This window comes from Hyla sarda, chromosome 1, assembly GCF_029499605.1.
Source record: "Hyla sarda isolate aHylSar1 chromosome 1, aHylSar1.hap1, whole genome shotgun sequence".
Taxonomy (NCBI): domain Eukaryota; kingdom Metazoa; phylum Chordata; class Amphibia; order Anura; family Hylidae; genus Hyla; species Hyla sarda.
The window spans coordinates 42743821-42768548 of NC_079189.1; the positions used below are offsets into that span (position 1 = coordinate 42743821).

At 48.3% G+C, this 24728-nt stretch overlaps 1 protein-coding gene across 10 annotated transcripts in view; it reads right to left on the reverse strand.

Annotated features, from left to right (window-relative positions):
* The window catches only part of CTBP1 (C-terminal binding protein 1), a 659916-nt gene that overhangs the window by 221296 nt on the left and 413892 nt on the right, over nt 1-24728 (reverse strand). For 5 of the 10 annotated variants that reach the window (XM_056554666.1, XM_056554659.1, XM_056554660.1 and 2 more), the window contains one exon: nt 8149-8217. The exons of 2 other annotated variants lie outside the window; for them this stretch is intronic. In XM_056554666.1, coding sequence (XP_056410641.1) covers nt 8149-8217 — 69 coding nt within the window. Of the gene's footprint in view, nt 1-8148; nt 8218-18678; nt 18836-24728 lie in introns of those variants that run through there. 3 more of the 10 variants (XM_056554717.1, XM_056554716.1, XM_056554770.1) reach the window with 2 other exon arrangements.

Sequence of the window (24728 nt, forward strand, 5' to 3'; positions counted from 1 at the left end):
TCATTATTCAGAGGACTTTTCAAAAATGAAAGAAGCGATCTGATTGGTTGCTATGGGCAACACAGCAAATTTTCCTCTGGACAGGTTTTATTAAATCTCCCCCTTAGTAACCAATGAACCAAGGATGATCCAGGAGAATAGTCTACTCTTCCAGAAAAATGACGCAAGACTCTTCAGGACAGTAGGCACATATGCTTTATATTATTAACAACAGAATGCTGATCTGAGAATGTGTTCATTATTATTCATATCTATGCATTATATTACAGCAATTTAATGGCATAAATATTGTCTCACTGTGCTTGTATATGGTTGGCGGAGAAACTTCTTGGCCCTGGTCCCCCTCTGGCATCCAGCACTGAAGACACAACACTTGACCATTGAAGGGGTCACACAAGTGGACACATTATTGTTGGAACCAGAGGAACATAAACGAGCAGGGACAAAGGAAGCCTCAGAATAGGGATGTTGGTCGCCATTTACTTGAAAAGTTTGAAGGACCTACCCTAAGTGTGAAAATACCCAATGCTGTCTATTTACATTACCAAAAAATAACAGCAGACATAGTAACATGGTTTGTAAGGCTGAAAAAGACGTCCATCCAGTCCAGCCTATGTTGATCCAGAAGAAAAAAAAAAAAACATGGTGGAGAAGTTAATCAGAATTAATACCATACAATATTCCATGTATGGTCTTGACTAGGTTTTGGTATCATAATAGAATTATGTTTTTGGCATGGGGTTAATCAAAAGGGGAAAAGATGCACACCATGATCATATTTGCTTTGGCAGCAGTTGTCTCCCTTAGAATAGAGGGGCGAGTTTATTATGTTACTTAACTCCCTTAGATTACAGGGGTGAGTCTATTATGTTACTTAAAGGGATACTCCGGTGCTTAGACATCTTATTCTCAATCCAAAGGATAGGGGATAAGATGCCTAATCGCGGGAGTCCCGCAGCTAGGGACCCCCGTGATCTTGCACGCGGCACCCCGTTTGTAATCAGTCCCCGGATTGTGTTCGCTCCGAGACTGATTACCGGCGACTACAGGGCGGGCGGCGTGTGACGTCACGCCCCCGCCCCCGTCTGATGTCACGCTCCACCCCCTCAATGCAAGCCTACGGGAGGGGGCGTGACAGCTATCACGACCCCTCCCGTAGGCTTGCATTGAGGGGTGGAGCGTGACATCCATCACACGGGGGCGGGGGCGCGACGTCACACGCCGCCTGCCCTGTAGTAGCCGGTAATCAGTCCCAGAGCGAACACGCTCCGGGGACTGATTACAAACGTGGTGCCGCGTGCAAGATCACGGGGGTCCCAAGCAGCGGGACTCCTGCGATCAGGCATCTTATCCCCTATCCTTTGGATAGGGGATAAGATGTCTAAGCACCGGAGTACCCCTTTAACTAGCTTAGAATACAGGGGTGAGTCTATTATGTTACTTAACGCCCTAAAAATACAGGGGTGAGTGTATTATGTTACTTAATGCCCTAAAAATACAGGGGTGAGTCTATTATGTTACTTAACTCCCTTAGAAAACAGAGGTGAGTCTATTATGTTACTTAAGTCCCTTGGAATACAGGGGTGAATGCTATGTAGTCTACTTTAAAGTGGTGATGCACTTCTTCCTGGGTTAGACATGGAAAATGTACTTGTCACGATGCCGGCTGGCAGGTAGTGGATCCTCTGTGCCAGAGAGGGATTGGCGTGGACCGTGCTAGAGGATCGGTTCTAAGTCACTACTGGTTTTCACCAGAGCCCGCCGCAAAGCGGGATGGTCTTGCTGCGGCGGTAGTGACCAGGTCGTATCCCCTAGCAACGGCTCAACCTCTCTGGCTGCTGAAGATAGGCGCGGTACAAGGGAGTAGACAGAAGCAAGGTCGGACGTAGCAGAAGGTCGGGGCAGGCAGCAAGGATCGTAGTCAGGGGCAACGGCAGAAGGTCTGGAATCACAGGCAAGGAACACACAAGGAACGCTTTCACTGGCACTAGGGCAACAAGATCCGGCGAGGGAGTGAAGGGGAAGTGAGGTGATATAGGGAAGTGCACAGGTGTAAACACTAATTGGAACCACTGCACCAATCAGCGGTGCAGTGGCCCTTTAAATCGCAAAGACCCGGCGCGCGCGCGCCCTAGGGAGCGGGGCCGCGCGCGCCGGGACAGAACTGACGGGGAGCGAGTAAGGTACGGGAGCCGGGGTGCGCATCGCGAGCGGGCGCTACCCGCATCGCGAATCGCATCCCGGCCGGAGGTAGTAACGCAGCGCCCCGGGTCCGTGGAACCGACCGGGGCGCTGCAGTGAGGGAAGTGTAGCGAGCGCTCCGGGGAGGAGCGGGGACCCGGAGCGCTCGGCGTAACAGTACCCCCCCCCTTGGGTCTCCCCCTCTTCTTGGGGCCTGAGAACCTGAGGATCAGACTTTTGTCCAGGATATTGTCCTCAGGTTCCCAGGACCTCTCTTCTGGACCACAACCCTCCCAATCCACTAAAAAAAAAGTTCTTCCCCTGACCTTTTTAGAGGCCAAAATCTCTTTGACAGAGAAGATGTCCGAGGAGCCGGAAACAGGAGTGGGAGGAACAGATTTAGGAGAAAAACGGTTGAGGATGAGAGGTTTAAGAAGAGAGACGTGAAAGGCATTAGGGATACGAAGAGAAGGAGGAAGAAGAAGTTTGTAAGAGACAGGATTAATTTGACACAAAACTTTAAAAGGACCAAGATAGCGTGGTCCCAACTTATAACTCGGGACACGGAAACGGACATATTTAGCGGAGAGCCATACCTTGTCTCCAGGGGAAAAAATGGGAGGAGCTCTTCTTTTCTTATCTGCGAATCTCTTCATGCGAGAAGAAGCCTGTAAGAGAGAATTTTGGGTCTCTTTCCATATGGTGGAAAGATCACGAGAAATTTCATCCACAGCGGGCAGACCAGAGGGCAAGGGGGTAGGGAGGGGGGGAAGAGGGTGACGGCCGTACACCACGAAAAACGGAGATTTGGAGGAAGATTCAGAGATTCTGAAATTATACGAGAATTCGGCCCAAGGTAGAAGATCTGCCCAGTCATCCTGGCGGGAGGAAACAAAATGTCGTAAATAGTCACCCAAGATCTGGTTAATTCTCTCTACTTGTCCATTGGATTGAGGATGGTATGCAGAAGAAAAATTTAATTTAATCTTGAGTTGTTTACAGAGAGCCCTCCAGAATTTAGACACAAATTGGACGCCTCTATCCGAGACGATCTGTGTAGGCAACCCGTGAAGACGAAAAATGTGTACAAAAAATTGTTTAGCCAACTGAGGCGCTGAAGGAAGACCAGGAAGAGGGATGAAATGTGCCATTTTGGAGAATCGATCAACGACCACCCAAATAACAGTGTTGCCATGGGATGGGGGTAAGTCAGTAATAAAATCCATACCAATCAGAGACCAAGGTTGTTCGGGGACAGGTAGAGGATGAAGAAAACCAGCGGGCTTCTGGCGAGGAGTCTTATCCCGGGCACAGATAGTGCAGGCTCGCACAAAGTCCACCACATCAGTCTCTAGAGTCGGCCACCAATAGAAGCGAGAGATGAGTTGCACAGATTTCTTGATGCCCGCATGACCTGCGAGATGGGAGGAGTGACCCCATTTGAGGATCCCAAGGCGTTGGCGTGGAGAAACAAAGGTCTTTCCTGGAGGAGTTTGCCTGATGGAGGCTGGAGAAGTGGAAATCAGGCAGTCAGGAGGAATGATGTGTTGAGGAGAGAGTTCAATTTCAGAGGCATCTGAGGAACGAGAGAGAGCATCGGCCCTAATGTTTTTATCAGCAGGCCGAAAGTGAATTTCAAAATTAAATCGGGCAAAGAACAGAGACCACCTGGCCTGACGAGGATTCAGCCGTTGGGCAGACTGGAGGTAGGAGAGGTTCTTGTGATCGGTGTAAATAATAACTGGAAATCTTGATCCCTCCAGCAGATGCCTCCATTCCTCAAGTGCTAATTTAATGGCTAGAAGCTCTCGATCCCCGATGGAGTAGTTCCTCTCCGCCGGAGAGAAGGTCCTGGAAAAAAAACCACAAGTAACAGCATGCCCGGAAGAGTTTTTTTGTAGAAGGACAGCTCCAGCTCCCACTGAGGAGGCATCAACCTCCAATAGGAAGGGTTTAGATGGGTCAGGTCTGGAGAGCACGGGAGCCGAAGAAAAGGCAGACTTGAGTCGTTTAAAGGCGTCTTCCGCTTGAGGAGGCCAAGACTTGGGATCGGCATTTTTTTTTGTTAAAGCCACAATAGGAGCCACAATGGTAGAAAAATGTGGAATAAATTGCCTGTAATAATTGGCGAACCCCAAAAAACGTTGGATGGCACGGAGTCCGGAGGGGCGTGGCCAATCTAAGACGGCAGAGAGTTTATCTGGGTCCATTTGTAGTCCCTGGCCAGAGACCAAGTATCCTAGAAAAGGAAGAGATTGGCATTCAAACAGACATTTCTCTATTTTGGCATAGAGTTGATTATCACGAAGTCTCTGAAGAACCATACGGACATGCTGGCGGTGTTCTTCAAGATTGGCAGAAAAAATCAGGATATCGTCCAGATATACAACAACACAGGAGTATAGTAGATCACGAAAAATTTCATTAACAAAGTCTTGGAAGACGGCAGGGGCGTTGCATAGACCAAAGGGCATGACCAGATACTCAAAGTGTCCATCTCTGGTGTTAAATGCCGTTTTCCATTCATCCCCCTCTCTGATGCGGATGAGATTATAAGCACCTCTTAAGTCCAGTTTGGTAAAAATATGGGCACCTTGGAGACGATCAAAGAGTTCAGAGATGAGGGGTAGGGGGTAGCGGTTCTTAACCGTGATTTTATTAAGACCGCGGTAGTCAATGCAAGGACGTAGAGAGCCATCTTTTTTGGACACAAAGAAAAATCCGGCTCCGGCAGGAGAGGAGGATTTACGGATAAAGCCCTTTTTTAAATTTTCTTGGACGTATTCAGACATGGCAAGAGTCTCTGGGACGGACAGAGGATAGATTCTGCCCCGGGGTGGAGTAGTGCCCGGGAGGAGGTCAATGGGACAATCATAAGGCCTGTGAGGAGGTAGAGTCTCAGCTTGTTTTTTGCAAAAAACGTCCGCAAAGTCCATATAGGCCTTAGGGAGACCGGCTACATGAGGAAGCACAGGGACACGGCAAGGTTTACTGGGAACCGGTTTTAAGCAGTCCTTGGAACAAGAGGGCCCCCAACTCTTGATCTCCCCAGTGGACCAATCCAGGATTGGGGAATGGAGTTGAAGCCAGGGAAGTCCAAGAAGGATTTCAGAAGTGCAATTGGGGAGGACCAACAGTTCAATCCTCTCGTGATGAGATCCGATGCACATTAGAAGGGGCTCCGTGCGGAAACGTATAGTACAGTCCAATCTTTCATTGTTTACACAATTGATGTAGAGGGGTCTGGCGAGACTGGTCACCGGGATGTTGAACCTGTTGACGAGAGAGGCTAAGATGAAATTTCCTGCAGATCCAGAGTCCAGGAAGGCCACAGCAGAGAAGGAGAAGGCAGAGGCAGACATCCGCACAGGCACAGTAAGACGTGGAGAAGCAGAGTAGACATCAAGGACTGTCTCACCTTTGTGCGGAGTCAGCGGACGTCTTTCCAGGCGGGGAGGACGGATAGGACAATCCTTCAGGAAGTGTTCGGTACTAGCACAGTACAGGCAGAGATTCTCCATGCGGCGTCGTGTCCTCTCTTGGGGTGTCAGGCGAGACCGGTCGACCTGCATAGCCTCCACGGCGGGAGGCACAGGAACAGATTGCAGGGGACCAGAGGAGAGAGGAGCCGGGGAGAAGAAACGCCTCGTGCGAACAGAGTCCATATCCTGGCGGAGCTCCTGACGCCGTTCGGAAAAACGCATGTCAATGCGAGTGGCAAGATGGATGAGTTCATGTAGGTTAGCAGGGATTTCTCGTGCGGCCAGAACATCTTTAATGTTGCTGGATAGGCCTTTTTTAAAGGTCGCGCAGAGTGCCTCATTATTCCAGGATAATTCTGAAGCAAGGGTACGGAACTGTACGGCATACTCGCCAACGGAAGAATTACCCTGGACCAGGTTCAACAGGGCAGGCTCAGCAGAAGAGGCTCGGGCAGGTTCCTCAAAGACACTTCGAATTTCCGAGAAGAAGGAGTGTACAGAGGCAGTGACGGGGTCATTGCGGTCCCAGAGCGGTGTGGCCCAAGCCAGGGCTTTTCCAGACAGCAGGCTGACTACGAAAGCCACCTTAGACCTTTCAGTGGGGAACTGGTCCGACATCATCTCCAAGTATAATGAACATTGGGAAAGAAAGCCACGGCAAAACTTAGAGTCCCCATCAAATTTATCCGGCAAGGATAGTCGTATTCCAGAAGCGGCCACTCGCTGCGGAGGAGGTACAGGAGCTGGCGGAGGAGATGATTGCTGGAGCTGTGGTAGTAACTGTTGTAGCATAACAGTCAGTTGAGACAGCTGTTGGCCTTGTTGCGCAATCTGTTGTGACTGCTGGGCGACCACCGTGGTGAGGTCAGCGACAACTGGCAGAGGAACTTCAGCGGGATCCATGGCCGGATCTACTGTCACGATGCCGGCTGGCAGGTAGTGGATCCTCTGTGCCAGAGAGGGATTGGCGTGGACCGTGCTAGAGGATCGGTTCTAAGTCACTACTGGTTTTCACCAGAGCCCGCCGCAAAGCGGGATGGTCTTGCTGCGGCGGTAGTGACCAGGTCGTATCCCCTAGCAACGGCTCAACCTCTCTGGCTGCTGAAGATAGGCGCGGTACAAGGGAGTAGACAGAAGCAAGGTCGGACGTAGCAGAAGGTCGGGGCAGGCAGCAAGGATCGTAGTCAGGGGCAACGGCAGAAGGTCTGGAATCACAGGCAAGGAACACACAAGGAACGCTTTCACTGGCACTAGGGCAACAAGATCCGGCGAGGGAGTGAAGGGGAAGTGAGGTGATATAGGGAAGTGCACAGGTGTAAACACTAATTGGAACCACTGCACCAATCAGCGGTGCAGTGGCCCTTTAAATCGCAAAGACCCGGCGCGCGCGCGCCCTAGGGAGCGGGGCCGCGCGCGCCGGGACAGAACTGACGGGGAGCGAGTAAGGTACGGGAGCCGGGGTGCGCATCGCGAGCGGGCGCTACCCGCATCGCGAATCGCATCCCGGCCGGAGGTAGTAACGCAGCGCCCCGGGTCCGTGGAACCGACCGGGGCGCTGCAGTGAGGGAAGTGTAGCGAGCGCTCCGGGGAGGAGCGGGGACCCGGAGCGCTCGGCGTAACAGTACTTTAATCCTTTGGATTTCATACCAGTGGAAAAAAATGTTTCATAAATTAGTTTTCTCCTTATCATTCTCTACATTCAAACAATTATTAGCACTAAATGCTAAACATAACACCTTTTAAGACCATTTATATCTGCCATCACCTTACCACCAATTTTGAGAACAACAACCCAATGGTATCAATTGAAGCATATGTGCTCTGCCGACCACACCATACAGTGAACAGACCTTCTAGCAGTTACCAGTTGGGTGCTGGCCACCTTGGACGTCACCCAGCTTTTCTGAGTACATATATCACCAATAAATGTTTGTAAAGAATTCATTTCATACATGTTTTAGGTTAGGCAGATGTGGAGCAGTGTGTGAACAATGCGGCTGGCTATTGAAGGCTTTCTAATGTCGAGACTTTCAAGGTCAGCTTGTTGGAAATGCTAAAATGTTCCAAACCGAGACAATAAATCTATCATCTACAGCTTAAATTTCACTTCAAGTCCACATGGTCAAGCAGCTTGTGTTTGTCAATTCTGTCATTTCGAATATGCCAGATCCAAACTGTTGTGTGTGCGTACGTGCATATGTATATCTAATAGGACATTAACCTCAACATTTTTATTTATTGGTGATGGTAATGAAAATAGCGTCTGCTCTCATGAGTTGGACTGGGATAAAGAGCTTCCTTGAGTAGGTGTAGCTCATGCAATGCTAAAAGACACCCACGCTCAAGTTCTTTAAAGGAACACTAAACCATAAAAATGAAGGAAGAAAAAAAATCCATACACACATAGCAAAACAAAAAACATGAGTCCATCTCCCCAGTCTTCAGCTGGGGGACAGCTTTCACAAGCAGGTCAAGCTTGGCTTACCTGGTCTCCATTGTAGAGAAATGGGGAGGCTTCCTGCTGCATCAAGCTGCCTCCCAGCTAGAGAATGGTCTGTAAGAAGAAGGTTTTGGGGGGTTAAAATTGATGAGATTGGATTGTGAGATGGGTAAAATATGGTCAAGGAAGTAGAGGAGACAATGGTTAACGTTGCTGAACTCAACTGTTGTTGGCTCACACCCATCTTATGTTTATAGGTCTAAAGTCAGCCAAATCTGCTGGTTTGGCCACCTGTCTAAGGTGTATGGCGGCCTCCAGACTCTCCACCGACCGTGAAGGGAAGGATCTAGCATGTTGGATTTCTTCAACCCGACCCTATTGATCTGGGAGGGAAAAACCAGCGCTGTCTGGCTGTGGATGTACCCCTCCCCATAGACAACACATGGTTGGCCATGCTGAACATTCACATGTATGTGGAGGTCGGAAAAGATAACGGTCGGCCAGACAAACTTTTGTACAACTGTTATTGAAAATGTATGGCCACCTTAAAGGGGTAGGATGGTGGAAAACTTTTTTTTTTTTTTTTTTAAATCAACAGGTGCCAGAAAGTTAAACAGATTTGTAAATTACTTCTATTAAAAAATCTTAATCCTTCATGTACTTATTAGCTGCTGAAAACTACAGTGGAAATTATTTTCCGTTTGAAACACAGAGCTGTCTGCTGACATCACGAGCACAGTGCTCTCTGCTGACATCTCTGTCCATTTTTGATACTGTCCAGACTAGGAGAAAATCCCCATAGCAAACATATGCTGCTCTCGACAGTTCCTAAAATGGACAGAGATGTCAGCAGAGAGCACTGTGCTCGTGACATCGGCAGACAGCTCTGTGTTTCAAAAAGAAAAGAGTTTCCGCCGTAGTATTCAGCAGCTAATAAGTACAGGAAGGATTAAGATTTTTTAATAGAAGCAATTTACAAATATGTTTAACTTTCTGGCACCAGTTGATTTAAAGGGGTACAAAAAGGTATTCCAGCCTTAGGATAGGGGATAAGAAGTCTTTTCTGCTTTTCTGAATTTCTGCCGGAGAATGAGCAGGAGGCGCTAGGACCGAGCACACTGCATTGCTGCTCCCATAGACTGCAATGCATTTCTGGGTGGATCTTTTGGGAGATCTGCTCAGAAATGCATTGCCATCTATGGGGACTGCAATGTAGTCCACGCGGTCCTAGTGCTGTCAACTCGATCTCTGGCAGAAATTAGGCTCAGAAATTCCACAGTGTGAACCTAGCCTAAGGGTCTATTCACACGGCAGAATTTCAACTTGTGGAATTTTGCCTCAAATTGAAGCCCATAGACCTCTATGGGATTACGCACTCCCATTCACACTTCTGAATTTCTGCTTGCTGAACTCCACTTACAGAATTCCGCAAGCGGAAATTCAGAAGTGTGAACGAAAGTGCGGAATCCCATAAAAGTCTACAGGCTTTAATTTAAGGTGGAATTCAAGTGGAAATACTGCCATATGAATAGACCCTTAGGCAGGAATATCCATTTGAAGTACTTTTTCTAGATGGTACAGTTGGAGCAAAAGCTCGTTCTACGGCTGATCACTGTGACCCTAAAAATCATTGTTGGCCGCACATCTCAACTTGTAAACAAGGGACGTGATGCCAGCAATCGTGGAAATACATTGGCACCTAAATCAACAAGCTCCCATTGACTTTTACATTGTATTAGGGGCTATCTGGATGTGTAGAAGGGGGAAGGAAGTGTCATTGTTATCCTACAGTCTCTCAAATTGACCCCTACTATGGTGCTTAGTTTTTTTTGTTTTTTATTAATCCAGGACAGAAACAGAAGGGTCTGCTTCCCAACACCCCTTGTTTGCTGGCAGTGCTGCGCAGATTATTCTCCCACCTAATAACTAAGGTGATAGGACCAGGGCTTTCTCTCTCCAGGCCCCCATACTAGCTGCATCTATAATATGTATTTTCTTGCTAGGTTTCACTTGAAAGAGAAGGCATGCTTTAAGAAACTTGTAGGATTTTTTTGTTATCTGATTTCTGTTCTGCAAGCTCCATTTCTTATTTTCAGTAGTCCCTGGACTAGTGGGTAGAGCCTAACCTGTACCATGGATCCCAACCACTGCAATTGCCCAGAGGAGGTAATCCTGCTTTTTTACGTATCAAAGAAGAAATGGCAGGATGGAGGACATTATAGAGCAGTAAAAGGGTTAGATCTAATATTCACTGTAAGATCTAGGTACATCCCCTCCTTTTCTTGTACCCTCCCCCTCACGTCATCATAGATTTCTATGGGGAACATTTTACATTACTTCTCATGATGGATTTAAGCAGTGCAGTAAATATGTTTAAAGGAAAAACCCAAGGGGAAAGAGGCATTTTTCTCTCATAAAATACATTACAAAGTATCTTACAGTAAGGCAAAAAAGTATTTAGTCAGCCACCAATTGTGCAAGTTCTCCCACTTAATAAGATATGAGAGAGGCCTGTAATTTTCATCATAGGTATACCTCAACTATGAGAGACACAATGAGAAAAAAAATCCATAAAATCACATTGTCTGATTTGCAAAGAATTTATTTGCAAATTATGGTGGAAAATTTGTATTTGGTCAATACCAAAAGTTCATCTCAATACTTTGTTATACACCCTTTGATGACAATGACAGAGGTCAAATGTTTTGTGTAAGTTTTCACAAGGTTTTCACACACTGTTGCTGGTATTTTGGCCCATTCCTCCATCCAAATCTCCTCTAGAGCAGTGATGTTTTGGGGCTATCGCTGGGCAACACGGACTTTCAACTCCCTCCAAAGGTTTTCTATGGAGTTGAGATCTGGAGACTGGCTAGGCCACTCCAGAACCTTGAAATGTTTTTTATGAAGCAACTCCTTCATTGACCGGGCAGTGTGTTTGGGATCATTGTCATGCTGAAAGACCCAGCCACGTTTCATGCTCAATGCCTTTGCTGATGGAAGGAGGTTTTCACTCAAAATCTCACGATACATGGCCCCATTCATTCTTTCCTTTACCCGGATCAGTCGTCCTGGTCCCTTAGCAGAAAAACAGCCCCAAAGCATGATGTTTTGCAACTCAGCATTCTTTCTCCACCAAACACGACGAGTTGAGTTTTTAACAAAAAGTTCTACTTTGGTTTCATCTGACCATATGACATTCTCCCAATACTCTTCTGGATCATCCAAATGCTCTCTAGCTAACTTCAGATGGGCCAGAACATGTACTGGCTTAAGCAGGGGGACACGTCTGGCAGTGAATGATTTGAGTCCCTGGCGGCATAGTGTGTTACTCATGGTAGCCTTTGTTACTTTGGTCCCAGCTCTCTGCAGGTCATTCACTAGGTCCCTCCATGTGGTTCTGGGATTTTCGATCACCTTTCTTGTGATCATTTTGACACCACAGGGTGAGATTTTGCGTGGAGCCCCAGATTGAGGGAGATCATCAGTGGTCTTGTATGTCTTCCATTTTCTAATAATTGCTCCCACAGTTGATTTCTTCACACCAAGCTGCTTGCCTATTGCAGATTCAGTCTTCCCAGCCTGATGCAGGTCTACAATTTTGTTTCTGGTGTCCTTTGACAGCTCTTTGGTCTTGGCCATAGTGGAGTTTGGAGTGTCCGACTGGAAGTTCTCCAGGCCCTGCGGGCTGAACTCGCCACCACTAGAGCAGTAGTGTTGGGTGGTGACTTCAACTGCCCCATTGAGGTGGACGGGCGCAGTTCTGGCACATCCGCCAACCTGGACGTGACGTCTAAACTGCTGATTGAGATGGTGACGGAGGCATCCTTGCAGGACGTTGTCGGGTCCATCGGGAACGGCTCCGTAAACTATACGTGGAGCCGCCCCGATGGCTCGCTCCGTTCTCGGATAGACTTCATCTTCACTTCGAGAGCAGTCAGAAAGGTGTCGTACTCTATGGTCCCCTGCTTCTTCTCTGACCACAGGGCCATTCGATTCCGGGGGACTCTGGGCCATGGATTCCCACCTGGCCCGGGCTCCTGGAAGTTGAATTGTGCCCTGTTGGAGCAGAGGGAGGTCATGGAGGAACTTAGGGATGCTTACCTTGTATGGCGAAATGACAAATGTCTGTTCAAGTGCATCAGCGATTGGTGGGAATATGTTAAAGTCGAATTCCGTTGTTTCTTTCAGGCAAAAGGCAGACAACAGGCGTGTGCGAAGAAGTGGGACTTGAGGAAACTGCAGCGCGAGCTGCGGTCCCTGCAGGACCTGCTCCAGTGTGGCTGGGACGTCAGGGAGGAGCTGGAGGAGACCAAAAAGAGCTTGAAAAGGCACTTTGAGGAGGAATCCAAGCGAATCGTCTTTCGTTCCAAGGTGGAGAACCTGGAGAAGGGTGAGAAATGTAACTCTTTCTTTTTCAGGAAGCTCCATGCCGGCCACACGCCCCTGACTGAGCTACGAGATGAGACCGGACACATGAGGAGCGGCAAGGAGGAAGTGATGGGGGTCGTCCACGACTTCTACAGCAACCTCTACGCCCCCAAGTCATCCGACCCCGAAGCCGCCGAGAGGTTCCTGTCAGGTGTCACTAACGTTGTTGATCCCGCAGGTGCGGCGGCTATGGACGATCCCTTGACGGTGGGGGAGCTGCTCTCTGCCGCTAAATCCTTTAAGCCCGGCAGGACCCCGGGCAGTGACGGTCTCCCGGCCGAGCTCTACGTAGCGCTGGGTGACCTGATCTGTCCGGACCTGTTGGAGGTGTACGAGGAGATGGTGGTGGGGGGCAGAATGCCTCCGTCGTTGAGGGAAGGGATGATCACGATCTTGTATAAGCGGAAGGGGGAGAGATGTGACCTGAAAAACTGGCGTCCCATCTCTCTCCTGAACGTGGACTACAAGATCCTCGCCAAGGTGCTGGCCAACAGGCTGAAACCTGTCATGGGGCAGATCGTCCATCCGGACCAGACCTGCAGCATTCCTGGCCGCAGGATTGCCGACAGCCTTGCCCTTGTGAGAGACACGGTCCATTACATCCAGGACCGCGGGGGCCGCGCCGCCCTGGTCAGCTTAGATCAGGAGAAGGCGTTCGACCGTGTCTCCCACGCATTCATGGACAGGGTTTTGCGCAGGCTGGGTCTGGGGAAGATGTTTTGCTCTTTTGTTAACGTTATGTATTTTGACATTTACAGCACGGTGTTGGTGAACGGCTGGAAGACTGACCCCTTTTCCATTCTTTCAGGGGTTAGACAAGGCTGCCCTCTTTCACCTCTCCTTTTTGTTTGTGTTATAGAGCTCTTCGCTGAGACTATCCGGCAGAATGGAGAGATCAGAGGGATCACCGCACCAGGACCAGATCGCCACGAGGTCAAGTGCTCGCTCTACATGGACGACGTGACCGTCTTCTGCGCTGACCAGCGTTCGGTGACTGCACTCGTCCAGACCTGCGAGGACTTCGGCAGAGCTTCGGGGGCAAAAGTCAACTGCGGGAAGTCGGAGGCCATGCTCTTCGGGGAATGGCACCTGGCTTCTCCCGCCCCCTTCCCCTTTGCCGTTAAGCCGGACTTCATTCAAATTCTTGGAGTCTGGTTCGGGAAGGAAGGAGCGGCCCTTAAGTCTTGGCAAGACCGACTAGGAAGGATAAACTCGAAGATCGGACTGTGGAGCTCCAGAAAGCTCACGATGGAAGGCAAGGCACTTGTCCTGCGGAGTGAAGTTTTGCCTGTGCTCCAATATACCGCACAGGCCTGGCCTCCCCATACCACCGTTTGCAAGGCCATCACCCGGACAGTGTTTGGCTTCGTCTGGGGCAAAATGGACAGAGTCAAGAGGACCGTGATGTACAAGGAGCCCCGCAAGGGTGGGAAGGGAATACCCGACATCCCCGCTCTGCTGAGGGCCTCCTTTGCATGTGTCACGGTGCAGCGGACTCTTGTAGAAAAGACTGGCTCAGCGGGCAGGTCCATGTCTCGCTTGCTTCTCATGCCCCTCTGGAGACAGCTGGGCTGGGACAAGTGGGACAGCTCCATCCCTTACAACTGGAACACTCCCTGGTTCTATGGGGATGTTGTCCGGTTTGTGAGGGAGCACCAGCTGGAAGGACTGAAACCAGACCTATGGAAGCCAAAGACAATCCACAAGCTCATCCGAGCTAAGGACTCGACCGAGCTGGTTCCGGGACTCCCCGCAGCCACTGCAGAGACAGTTTGGAACAATGTGACCTCAAAGCGGCTTACCAATGGACACAAGGACTTGTCGTGGATGGCCGTCATGGGAGGTCTCTCTCTCAGGTCATTCATGCATGCCCGCAACCTGTGCAAGACCCGGTACTGCCCCCGTTGCCCCTACGTGGAGGAAACATCTTTCCACGTGTTTTGGCAGTGCCCCTTTGCACAGGGTCTGTTGGACGCCCTAGAACAGGAACTCAGAGACTCAGTGCCCAGGAGCTGCCTATCGTACCATTCGGTGCTTTACGGCCTGTTCCCTGGGACCCACGACGTGGAGGCCATCCAGGAGGCCTGGCGCCTTATGAACTGTTTTAAGGACGCAGTGTGGCTTGCCAGGAACCGCCTCGTGATCAACAGGGAAAACATGTCCGTCCGGGACTGCCGCAGGTTCATCAAGAACCTGCTTAGAGACTATTCCATCATGGACAGCTCGGCCGTTGATGAGGAAGAAGAGGAGTGAAGACCCCTCTCCTTCTCCCATGTCTCCCTGAAGATACAGCCCCACAGTTTGGCCCTGTGATCCGCCCCCTCCCTACCCCCACATAGTCGCCCACACCCCTACCCCGATCACAGATTGTATTATTTGGTTTTTGTTTGATCTCTTGTGCTTTTCTATTGCAGGATTGAGCTGAATGTTAGAGTAGCATGGTGTGCGATGTATAGCCTAGGGAACCTTTGCTGTGTATTGTACTATCATGCTTTGTGTGACTGTAATTTATTGTACGACTTGTAATGACTGAACGGAAAATAAAGCTCTTTCAATCAAAAAATAGTGGAGTTTGGAGTGTGACTGTTTGAGGTTGTGGACAGGTGTCTTTTATACTAATAACAAGTTCAAACAGGAGCCATTAATATAGGTAACGAGTGGAGGACAGAGGAGACTCTTAAAGAAGAAGTTACAGGTCTGTGAGAGCCAGAAATCTTGTTTGTAGGTGACCAAATACTCATTTTGGAACATGATCAGCGTCCCCCGCACTACCAGCCAGTACCGCTGGTTAGTGCAGGGGGAGAAAGCGTACAGTTTTCCTTTAAAGACCAGATCAGTGAAGCTTTTCACCAATCTTACTGACTTTTACTCAGTTGTGAGTTAACATCACAGGACGGGCTATGAGGAAGCTACTAAGCTATGTATTCTAAGGTTATGTTCCCACAGTCGTTTTTTTTTTATAAATGTTTTTAAGGCCAGAGCCAGGGACGAATCGTAAATTAAGGAAATATATAGAGGAAACACAGAGACTTCTTTTTTTGGGGAACATAACCTTACAATAAATATTTTTCCAGCTTTCTCATATCTTATCAGAGAAAAATGCCTCTTTTTTCATGGGCTCCAAATAGCCTCGCACACCCTCCACCCACCCTTAGGTTGTGGGGACACAGTTTTCTCCATCCTTGCTACCTCTGCACATCCCCCTGCTACTTAGACAGATTGTGGAGCTAGAAGGGCGCTCCATAGCCTTTCTACCACCCGGGCCGCACATCTAACAGCTGCCCTCTAGGTGTTGCAAGACTACATTTCCCAGCATGCCCTTACAGTGACGACATGCTGAGGGTTGTAGCCTTGCAACAGCTTGTGGGCTAGTGGTAGATGTGTGGTGCGTTTGGGTGGTAGAAAGGCAGTGGAGCGCACTCCTAGCTGCGTTCCACAGTCTGTCTAAGTGGCGGGGAGATGTGCAGAGGTAGCGGGGAGCAAGACAACTTGTGTCCTGCCTGTGTCCATGGAGTGGGGATGGCAAAAACTTGTGTCCTGCCAGGGGGGGATGGAGAAAACTTTGTCCCTATAGTAGAGAGTGTGCAGAGGGTGAGCAGAGGGTGTGCGCGGCTCAGCCAATCACTGCAGGAATCACAATTTTCTTTATTACACCGTCTCTTCATCCCTCTCCTAAACTTATCACTCAGCAAACTATTCAATTTCATCCCGAGAAGTAAGTTAGATGCTGCCCATAGAAATCTATGTAGAGAGGAGGGAGGAACAGGAAGAAGAAGAGGGATGTGACTAGAGAGCCAGAAGCAGGAAGAGAGACTGCAGAAAGAATACAGGATATTTTTATGAATATTAGATCTCACAGGTTAGACTGCCCAGTGCTGCTCTAGAATGTCCTCCATGCTGCTCTATAGTTTTTCCTCTATATATCACATTCATTTATGATTTATCCCTGGCTTTGGCTTTAAATACTGCAGCAAACACACCCTAAGGGATCAATTGTGGAGCTTCTAATATATATATTATTATTTTCAATTTTTTTGTGGCAAGCTAGTCTATTTTAGAAAACAAAAACCACATTTCCCCATTTCTGACCATTAGGTATAAACATGGATGCGGCAGAGAACAATTTCTCCTAAGCCCCATTGATTTCTCTCTAGTACCAGAGTGAAATGACTTTTGTCTTTGCCTCAAAAGTGATGCCGGAGAAACAGGAACAAATTGATTACAATATCGCCGGCTCTACAATGGCCGCAGATCAGCCTTCCAGCAAGCCGAAGGGCCTAAGAGATTAACTATTTGGCTGCCAGAAGATTCCAAATCCACTGCATACTGAAACAAAGCCAAAGCAAACCCCCCCCCCCCCCCCCCCCCCGACCCTTGATGTGTAGCGCGTGTTTGCATAGCAGATAGGAACTGTACGGATGCAGCAGAGCCGAGTTTGTTATGTGATATCCTTATAGGCTATCAGTACTTTTACATGGGGCTGCTGGTAAAATCGACTAGATTAGGCTGTATTGATGCCGGGGTTTTGCAGCCATGTCCAGATGTTTGCTTTTTTGGTTAATAAGATTTAATGAGCATTAACAAAGCAGCACAGTAGTCTAACCTACTGACTATGATAGGGGAAAAAATAAATGCTGAATCACAAATGATGCAGTCCCATACAAACTCGGCTCTGCTACATCTGCAAATAGTAGAGGCCTACGGAGAGTTTTATGAACATGGGTGGGTTGGATTGTCACATGAGAATTCTATTCTGACTAGTGCACAATTGCCTCCAGTCGCCAACCTCAATCATTCTGGAGTCATAGGGAGAAGCCCACCCCCCTCTGCTGCCCGCCATGTGCTGTATGGAATAGTGTGCACCCCTGATGTGGTCATTGTTAAGGGCAGCAGCTTGGGATTTGGGCAGTGGGCTCCAAAGAGAGGACCTCCAGCTGTTGCAAAACGACAACTTCCAGCATGCCGGTAGTTGTAGTGTTGCAACAGCTGGAGGTTCACAGTTTCGAGACCACTGATACTGGAAATGGTGTGTTGTCTGGGATGAATGGGGGGCACTGACTCAATTGCCAACCTTTCTGGCTTGGCACCACCTGACATGATGGGTTAAAGCCGGATTATGGCTACAAAAAAACAGCAAGAGCTGGGATCTTGACGTGTATTGGAAATATGCTATATAAGGCAATAAAGCAGCGTTTCCCAAGCAAGGTGCCTCCAGCTGTTGCAAAATGACAACTCCCAGCATGCTGGGAGTTGCAGTTTTGCAGCATCTAGGGGGTCCACAGATGGAGACCACCGATACTGGAAATGGGAAGGTGTTGGCGGGTGGGGTGGGGGCACTGACTCTGTTGCCAACCTTTCTATCGAACGAAGGGTTAAAACCGGATTGTTGCTGGAAACAACATCTTGATGTGTATCGGAAATATGGCCGTAGAGCGGCGTTTCCCCAAGCAGGGTGCCTCCAGCTGTTTCGCAACAGCTGGAGGCATCCTACTTGGGGAACACTGCCGTAGAGTAATAATCATACGTACAGTCTAGGAACAATACAGCCCCGAGATATAATACAGTGAGATAGGGGATCGATCTGTTAGTTGGCAGTGGTCCCCGGCATGCCATAAATAGTCTGCGTTGGCAGCGGTGCCATTCTTACCACAGCATGCCAGTCCATAGGCTGCATTGACTTATATTGTAACCCAACATGACGCTTCAATAGATGACAAGTTGTTAAAAAAATAAAAGCTGTATAATATCTCCCGGAAGACATGATGGGGGTAGTAATGAATTGATACGACAATTAGGGTATACGTGATGCCAACACCAAACTTGGGCACTATATATAGGCACATAGATCTCGAATCCCCCCCCCCCCCCCCCCCACACCCGTCGTGATGATCTGCACACCTACAGCCCTGAACATGTCTGGGACCTAACCTGCGAAGCCCCCCCCCAAAGAACGCAGCCAACAATCCCACCCTCCTCTCCTTCAGATTCTGTTCAAAGGAACCCAGCGTGGGATCAAAGGCACCCCTCCCCAATACCCTTCCCTTGGCTGAAAGGCAACGCAGCCCCAGCCCCAGCCCTGGTCCTGGCCCCCCCGCCTGTCACTACCCCCAGCAGGGATACAAAGAAATGGAACAAAATGTAACAAACCTTGCATCTCCACCTGGAGGGTAGAATCCAAGCTGTTTATGCTATGGCTTGTGAAAACATGAAACAAGGTAACAGCCCACCAATCAGCTCATACGAGCATTCCGGGGCGGCCAATCAGGGGCAGGCGAGGCTGGAGGGCAGCCAATGGCGAAGGCCTGTCCCTTCAGCCGCACAGGGCTGGAGTGTACAGAGGAGGAGACAGCAGGGAAATAAATACAATGTATTCTCCCCCCTACTCCTCCTCCCTTAGACATGGCTGAAAAGGGAAAGTAAACTGGAGGAGTGGCTGCAGCTGTGGAGGCGAAGAGCGAAAACTTCTACAGGGGGGCAAGGCTGGCATGGGCAGGGTAAACCGGGTCATTGTGCCAGGGAGGGGTAGAGGCAGCTGCCAGATTATACCCACGATGGGGACCGTTCACACAGGTTATGTTGCAGTTTTTAAAAAATAAATAAGAGGTATACGGTATAATTTTACAGATGCTGCAGAACCTAAGGGCGTATTCACAATTGATGTTGCAGATTGGATGCTGCAGAGTTCAATGTATACTAATTGACTTAAATGGGCACTGCCAGATACAAAAACTTGATATGTTGTAAAGCATGTATGACCAATAGGTTTTGCACTTGCTTTCATTGGAATATTTTCAGTATTTCATCCTGAAAAATCCAGTCAAACAACTGACCCCCTCCCCTGCCTGCTTGGACACATACTAGTCCTGCTGTGTCCATGCGTCATCACCTATATCATGGACACACTTCCTTGATTGACAGCTGTGAGTGCAGGGATCACAGCTGGAGGAAAAATCAGCTTGTGTCCCGCTACTGTCACTGAGGACAAGCTGGGAGTTGTAGTTTTGCTAATGCTAGGGGAAATGTGAGCAGACAGCATACTGAGGGAGGGGGCGGAGACCTGCACAGTGAGGCCACGCCCCCTCCCTTTGAGAGGAATTCAGACTAGTGAGCTAAATTAAAAGTGTAATCAAAAAATAAATAAATGTGCTAGACATGGTCAGGATTAGGTACTGAGTGATATCCCCCAAAAATTTTTTGTCAGATCTGACAGATACGCTTTAAAGGAGTACTCCGGCAAAAAATAACTTAGTAGTTAAGATAAGTAGCTGGTTACGTGCGGTCCGACCGTTGGGGCCCCCTGCGATCACTGGGACGGGACTCTGGCGCTCTCAGTGAGGAGCGTGTGCTGTCTACCGGTAGACAAGCGTTCCATTCATTTCTATGGGAGCGCCGATGATGCTTGAGAGCTGTACTGGGGTCTTTTTGGCACTCCTATAGGAATGAGGTGCTGGGTCCCGTCCTGGCCATCGTGAAGTGTCTGACCGCTGTGGATAGGGGATAAGCATCAAATCTGCAGCTTCAAATCCTGTGCATCAAAAATGCACAGGATACTGTACGTATGAATAGACCCTAAGAGTAGGATCACATGTGCCGTATTTCACTGTGTATTTTCTGTAGCTGATTTTTCTACCTATTAACTGTGGGGAGTAAAATATGCGGCGGCAAACTACGGCACGTGTGGCCCTACCCTTAGTATACAAGCACACGTACAGGATCTGCTGCAGATGTGTAGCTGCTGGTAATTACGTAACAACACAACACAGCAGATCCTCTACCCCAAGGGTACGTTCACACAGAGGATTTCTGCCCAGACAGAAATCCTAAGTGCAGCAGGCGCGGCCGGCGCTAAGGGTGGGTTCACACCACGATTTTTCTCTACGGTTCTGCAATACGTTTTTTTTTTTTTTTTAGAAAACATATGCAACCGTACAGAAAACCGTGGCCATAGACTTTCCATTCAAAACCGTATTTGCCATAATTCATACGGTTGTGTCAGGTTTTCAAACCATACGGTTTTTAACTTTTTTTTCTCTGAAAAAAAAACGTGGCCTACCATGGTTTATGGTCCAGTTCAAAAACCGCATTTTAACCGTATACGGTTATTTTAACATAGGACTCTATGAGAACCGTATGTTATAGCGGTTCTGTCCGGGTTTGTCTATACGGTTTTTAACCTAGTTTGCAAACCCCTCCTACTTCCCTTGAAATTTCAATAGAACAACTGAAACTTTATTGAAATTTGAAAGAAAACAACTATTTTTCAATATAAAATCCGTATACAACCGTATGTAACCGGCCTACTAATTTGTAACCGTTTACTGTTTTAAACCGTATACGGTTGATTTTTAAGGCATACGGTTGAGTACGGTTAGGTCCGTTTTTTGGAATGCGTTTTTAAAACGTATCCAAAAACTGTAACGAATAATCGTGGTGTGAACCCACCCTAAGACAGTGCGGACCAGCACCCTCACTATTGACAACAATAAAGCCTGCACAGAAAACTGCGTTGCAGAATCCCGTTGGCAGCCACAGGAGGCTGCTGCAAAAGTTAATTCCTTCCGAATCCCAAACATCTCAATTTCCAGGTGGAGATTCTTGGCAGAAAATCTCAGTGTGAACGGGCGCTTTGGGTACGTTCACACGGGCGGATTTAAAAATGAGTTTCCCCGCTGCAAGTTTGGGTCACGAAAATCTTGCAGCAGAAAATCCACAGCAGATTACATCGGTTTTAGGCTAGGTTCACACTGCAGAATTTCTGGGCAGAATTTGTTCCGGAGATTGAGCCAGCGGCGCTAGGACCAAGCAGACTGCATTGCTGCCCCCATAGACGGCAATGCATTTCTGGGTGGATCTGCTCAGAAATGCATTGCCATCTATGGGGATGGCAATGTAGTCTGCGCGGTCCTAGTGCCGCCGGCTCGATCTCTGGCAGAAATTCTGCCCAGAAATTCCACAACGTGAACCTAGCCTTAGAGGGTTCTGCTGAGGATTTTCCGCTGCAGGAAATCTGCCGTTGCTTAAACTCGCAGCAGGAAACTTACTGCAAACTCACTTCCAAATGAGCCCGTGTAAACGTTCCCTAACGTTAGGTTTACATTAATGAAGCTTCCGAGTGCGGCCATCGACCACTGGATCGGACGGCGATGGACAAGAATGGACAAGACTATCCTTTTGGTGGCGGAATTTTAAGTGGCTCATTATCCACCACTAAAATTACGTAGTGTGCATTGTGCATGCTGCACCGGAATTTCTGAACGGAATTTAAAAACGGCATTCCACTTGGAAATTCCATAGTGTGAATCCGGGCTAAGGAATTTCCATTCATGGAATTCTGCCTCAAATTAAAGCCCATAGACTTCTATGGGATTCCGCACTCCCATTCAAACTTCTGAATTTCTGCAAGCGGAAATTCAGAAGTGTGAATAGGAGTGCAGAATCCCACAGAAGTCTATGGGCTTTAATTTGAGGCGGAATTCCGCAAGTTTCTGTCTGAAGATGGAATCCGAAAGTTCTGGCATTGTGCTGCAGTGAATGGGACAGTGCTTCGGGTCTATTCACACGGGCTTTCGCTTCCTTGGGTGGTTTCTGCCTTGTGCGGAGTTTGTGTGGAATTCATGGGGAAATTCAGACATGTGGAATCCCATAGAAGTCTATTGGGTTTCCATTCTGCAAGCGGAAATTCTGCCGTGTGAATAGACCCTTAGGCTAGGTTCACAGTACGGAATCTCAAGGCAGAAAATTTCCGCCCGGAGATTCCAAATGCGGCCAGAGCTGACTGAATCAGTCGGCGCTAGGACCGAGCGGACACTGCAGCCTCCAATGGACTGCAATGTGTTCCGGCGAGTATTTCCGCCTGAAGAATAAGCAAAGCGATTCTTAGGCTAGGTTCAGACTACGGAATTTCCGACAGAAATTCCGTTTTAAAATTTCTGTTCGAAAATCCGCTTGCTAAAAAGTACATGCGAGTCAATGGGATTACCGTGCACCTGTTCATACTTCGGATTTTTTCACTCAGAATTTGCGTGTCTAATTTCCGCTAGAAAATTTCCGCATGAAGAAATGAGGTGCTCTTTCTTCAGACGGATTTCCGCAGCAGAATCCCATTGACTTCAATGGGACTCTCATTTCCCGGGGGATTTTTGGTCAAACGCGGAATGTAGGCAGATTGAAAGCGGATTACATGCGGAAAATCCGTACGGATTTGAGTCAGAAATTTAAATATGATCAGCCCACTGGTTCTTGGACTAGCCCACATTGTGATCACATGGTCCAAAAGGGGCTGAACTTGGCTCTTAGCACTCCCACTGTTTTCTGCTTGTAATTGAAGCGGAAATTTAAGGCGGATTTGGTGGCGTCATTTCCGTGCGGATAACAAAATTGACGTGTGAAACTGAAAAACGCCTTTGGAGGCGGAAAATAGTCGCGGAAAATTTTGCAGGCAGACAGTCGGAAATTCCGTAGTCTGAACCTAGCCTTAAGGCGGAAATTTCCAAGCGGATTTTCCGTTCACAAATTCCGCATCACAAATTCAGAAGTGTGAATTTGTGAACGGAAACCCAATCACTACACTATACATTTTAGTAAGTGGAATTTCTGCCTGCAATTTCAAAGCGGAATTGCAGGTGGAAAGTCCGTAGTCTGAACGTGGCCTTGCTGTTTGCTGCAGATTGTGTACCCCTCCTCCGCCTCCTTACCAAACAAGCAGACTAGATGGTGAGGGTGAAGGACCTATGATGATGTCACCATCATGTGACCAGTTACATGTTGGGGGCGGAGTTTAGCTGTGCAGAATAGGAGAGATGGCGGTTGAAGGACCTTTGGTGATGCTGTGAAGGAGGCGGAGCTGAGCTGAAGTGGAGGTCATGTGTTTCCTGTCACTACTGTCTTGATGTCTGTGAAGAAATCTGCTCCTCAGTGCCACCCCAGTAGTAAGGAGATTACATGAGGAGGTTTGTTACAGTGTGTCACCCCAGTAGTAAGGAGATTACATGAGGAGGTTTGTTACAGTGTGCCACCCCAGTAGTAAGGAGATTACATGAGGAGGTTTGTTACAGTGTGCCACCCCAGTAGTAAGGTGATTACATGAGGAGGTTTGTTACAGTGTGTCACCCCAGTAGTAAGGAGATTACATGAGGAGAAGGTTTGTTACAGTGTGTCACCCCAGTAGTAAGGAGATTACATGAGGAGGGGGTTTGTTACAGTGTGTCACCCCAGTAGAAAGGATATTTCATGGGGAGGAGGTTTGTTACAGTGTGTCACCCCAGTAGTAATGAGATTACATGGGGAGGAGGTTTGTTACAGTGTGTCACCCCAGTAGTAAGGAGATTGCATGAGGAGAAGGTTTGTTACAGTGTGTCACCCCAGCAGTAAGGAGATTACATGGGGAGGAGGTTTGTTACAGTGTGTCACCCCACTAGTAAGGAGATTACATGAGGAGGAGGTTTGTTACAGTGTGTTACCCCAGTAGTAAGGAGATTACATGAGGAGGAGGTTTGTTACTGTGTGTCACCCCAGTAGTAAGGAGATTACATGAGGAGCGGTTTTGTTACAGTGTGTCACCCCAGTAGTAAGGAGATTACATGAGGAGCGGTTTTGTTACAGTGTGTCACCCCAGTAGTAATGAGATTACATGAGGAGCGGTTTTGTTACAGTGTGTCACCCCAGTAGTAAGGAGATTACATGAGGAGGAGGTTTGTTACAGTGTGTCACCCCAGTAGTAAGGAGATTACATGAGGAGGTGGTTTGTTACTGTGTGTCACCCCAGTAGTAAGGAGTTTTCAGGAGGAGATTTGTTACTGTGTGCCACCCCAGTAGTAAGGAGTTTTCAGGAGGAGGTTTGTTACAGTGTGTCACCCCAGTAGTAAGGAGTTTTCAGGAGGAGGTTTGTTACTGTGTGCCACCCCAGTAGTAAGGAGATTACATGAGGAGGATGTTTGTTACAGTGTGCGACCCCAGTAGTAAGGAGATTACATGAGGAGGAGGTTTGTTACTGTGTGTCACCCCAGTAGTAAGGAGATTACATGAGGGTTAGGTTTGTTACAGTGTGTTACCCCAGTAGTATGGGTGTGTGTGTCAAAGGGTGGGAAAAAAATGGGCGTGGTCAAGGGGATGGTAAAATTAGCTTTTGCCCAGGGTGAATGGGACTGATGTAAACGGAATCCACTCCCAGGACCTAAACTGCCTAAGGGCCCATTTAC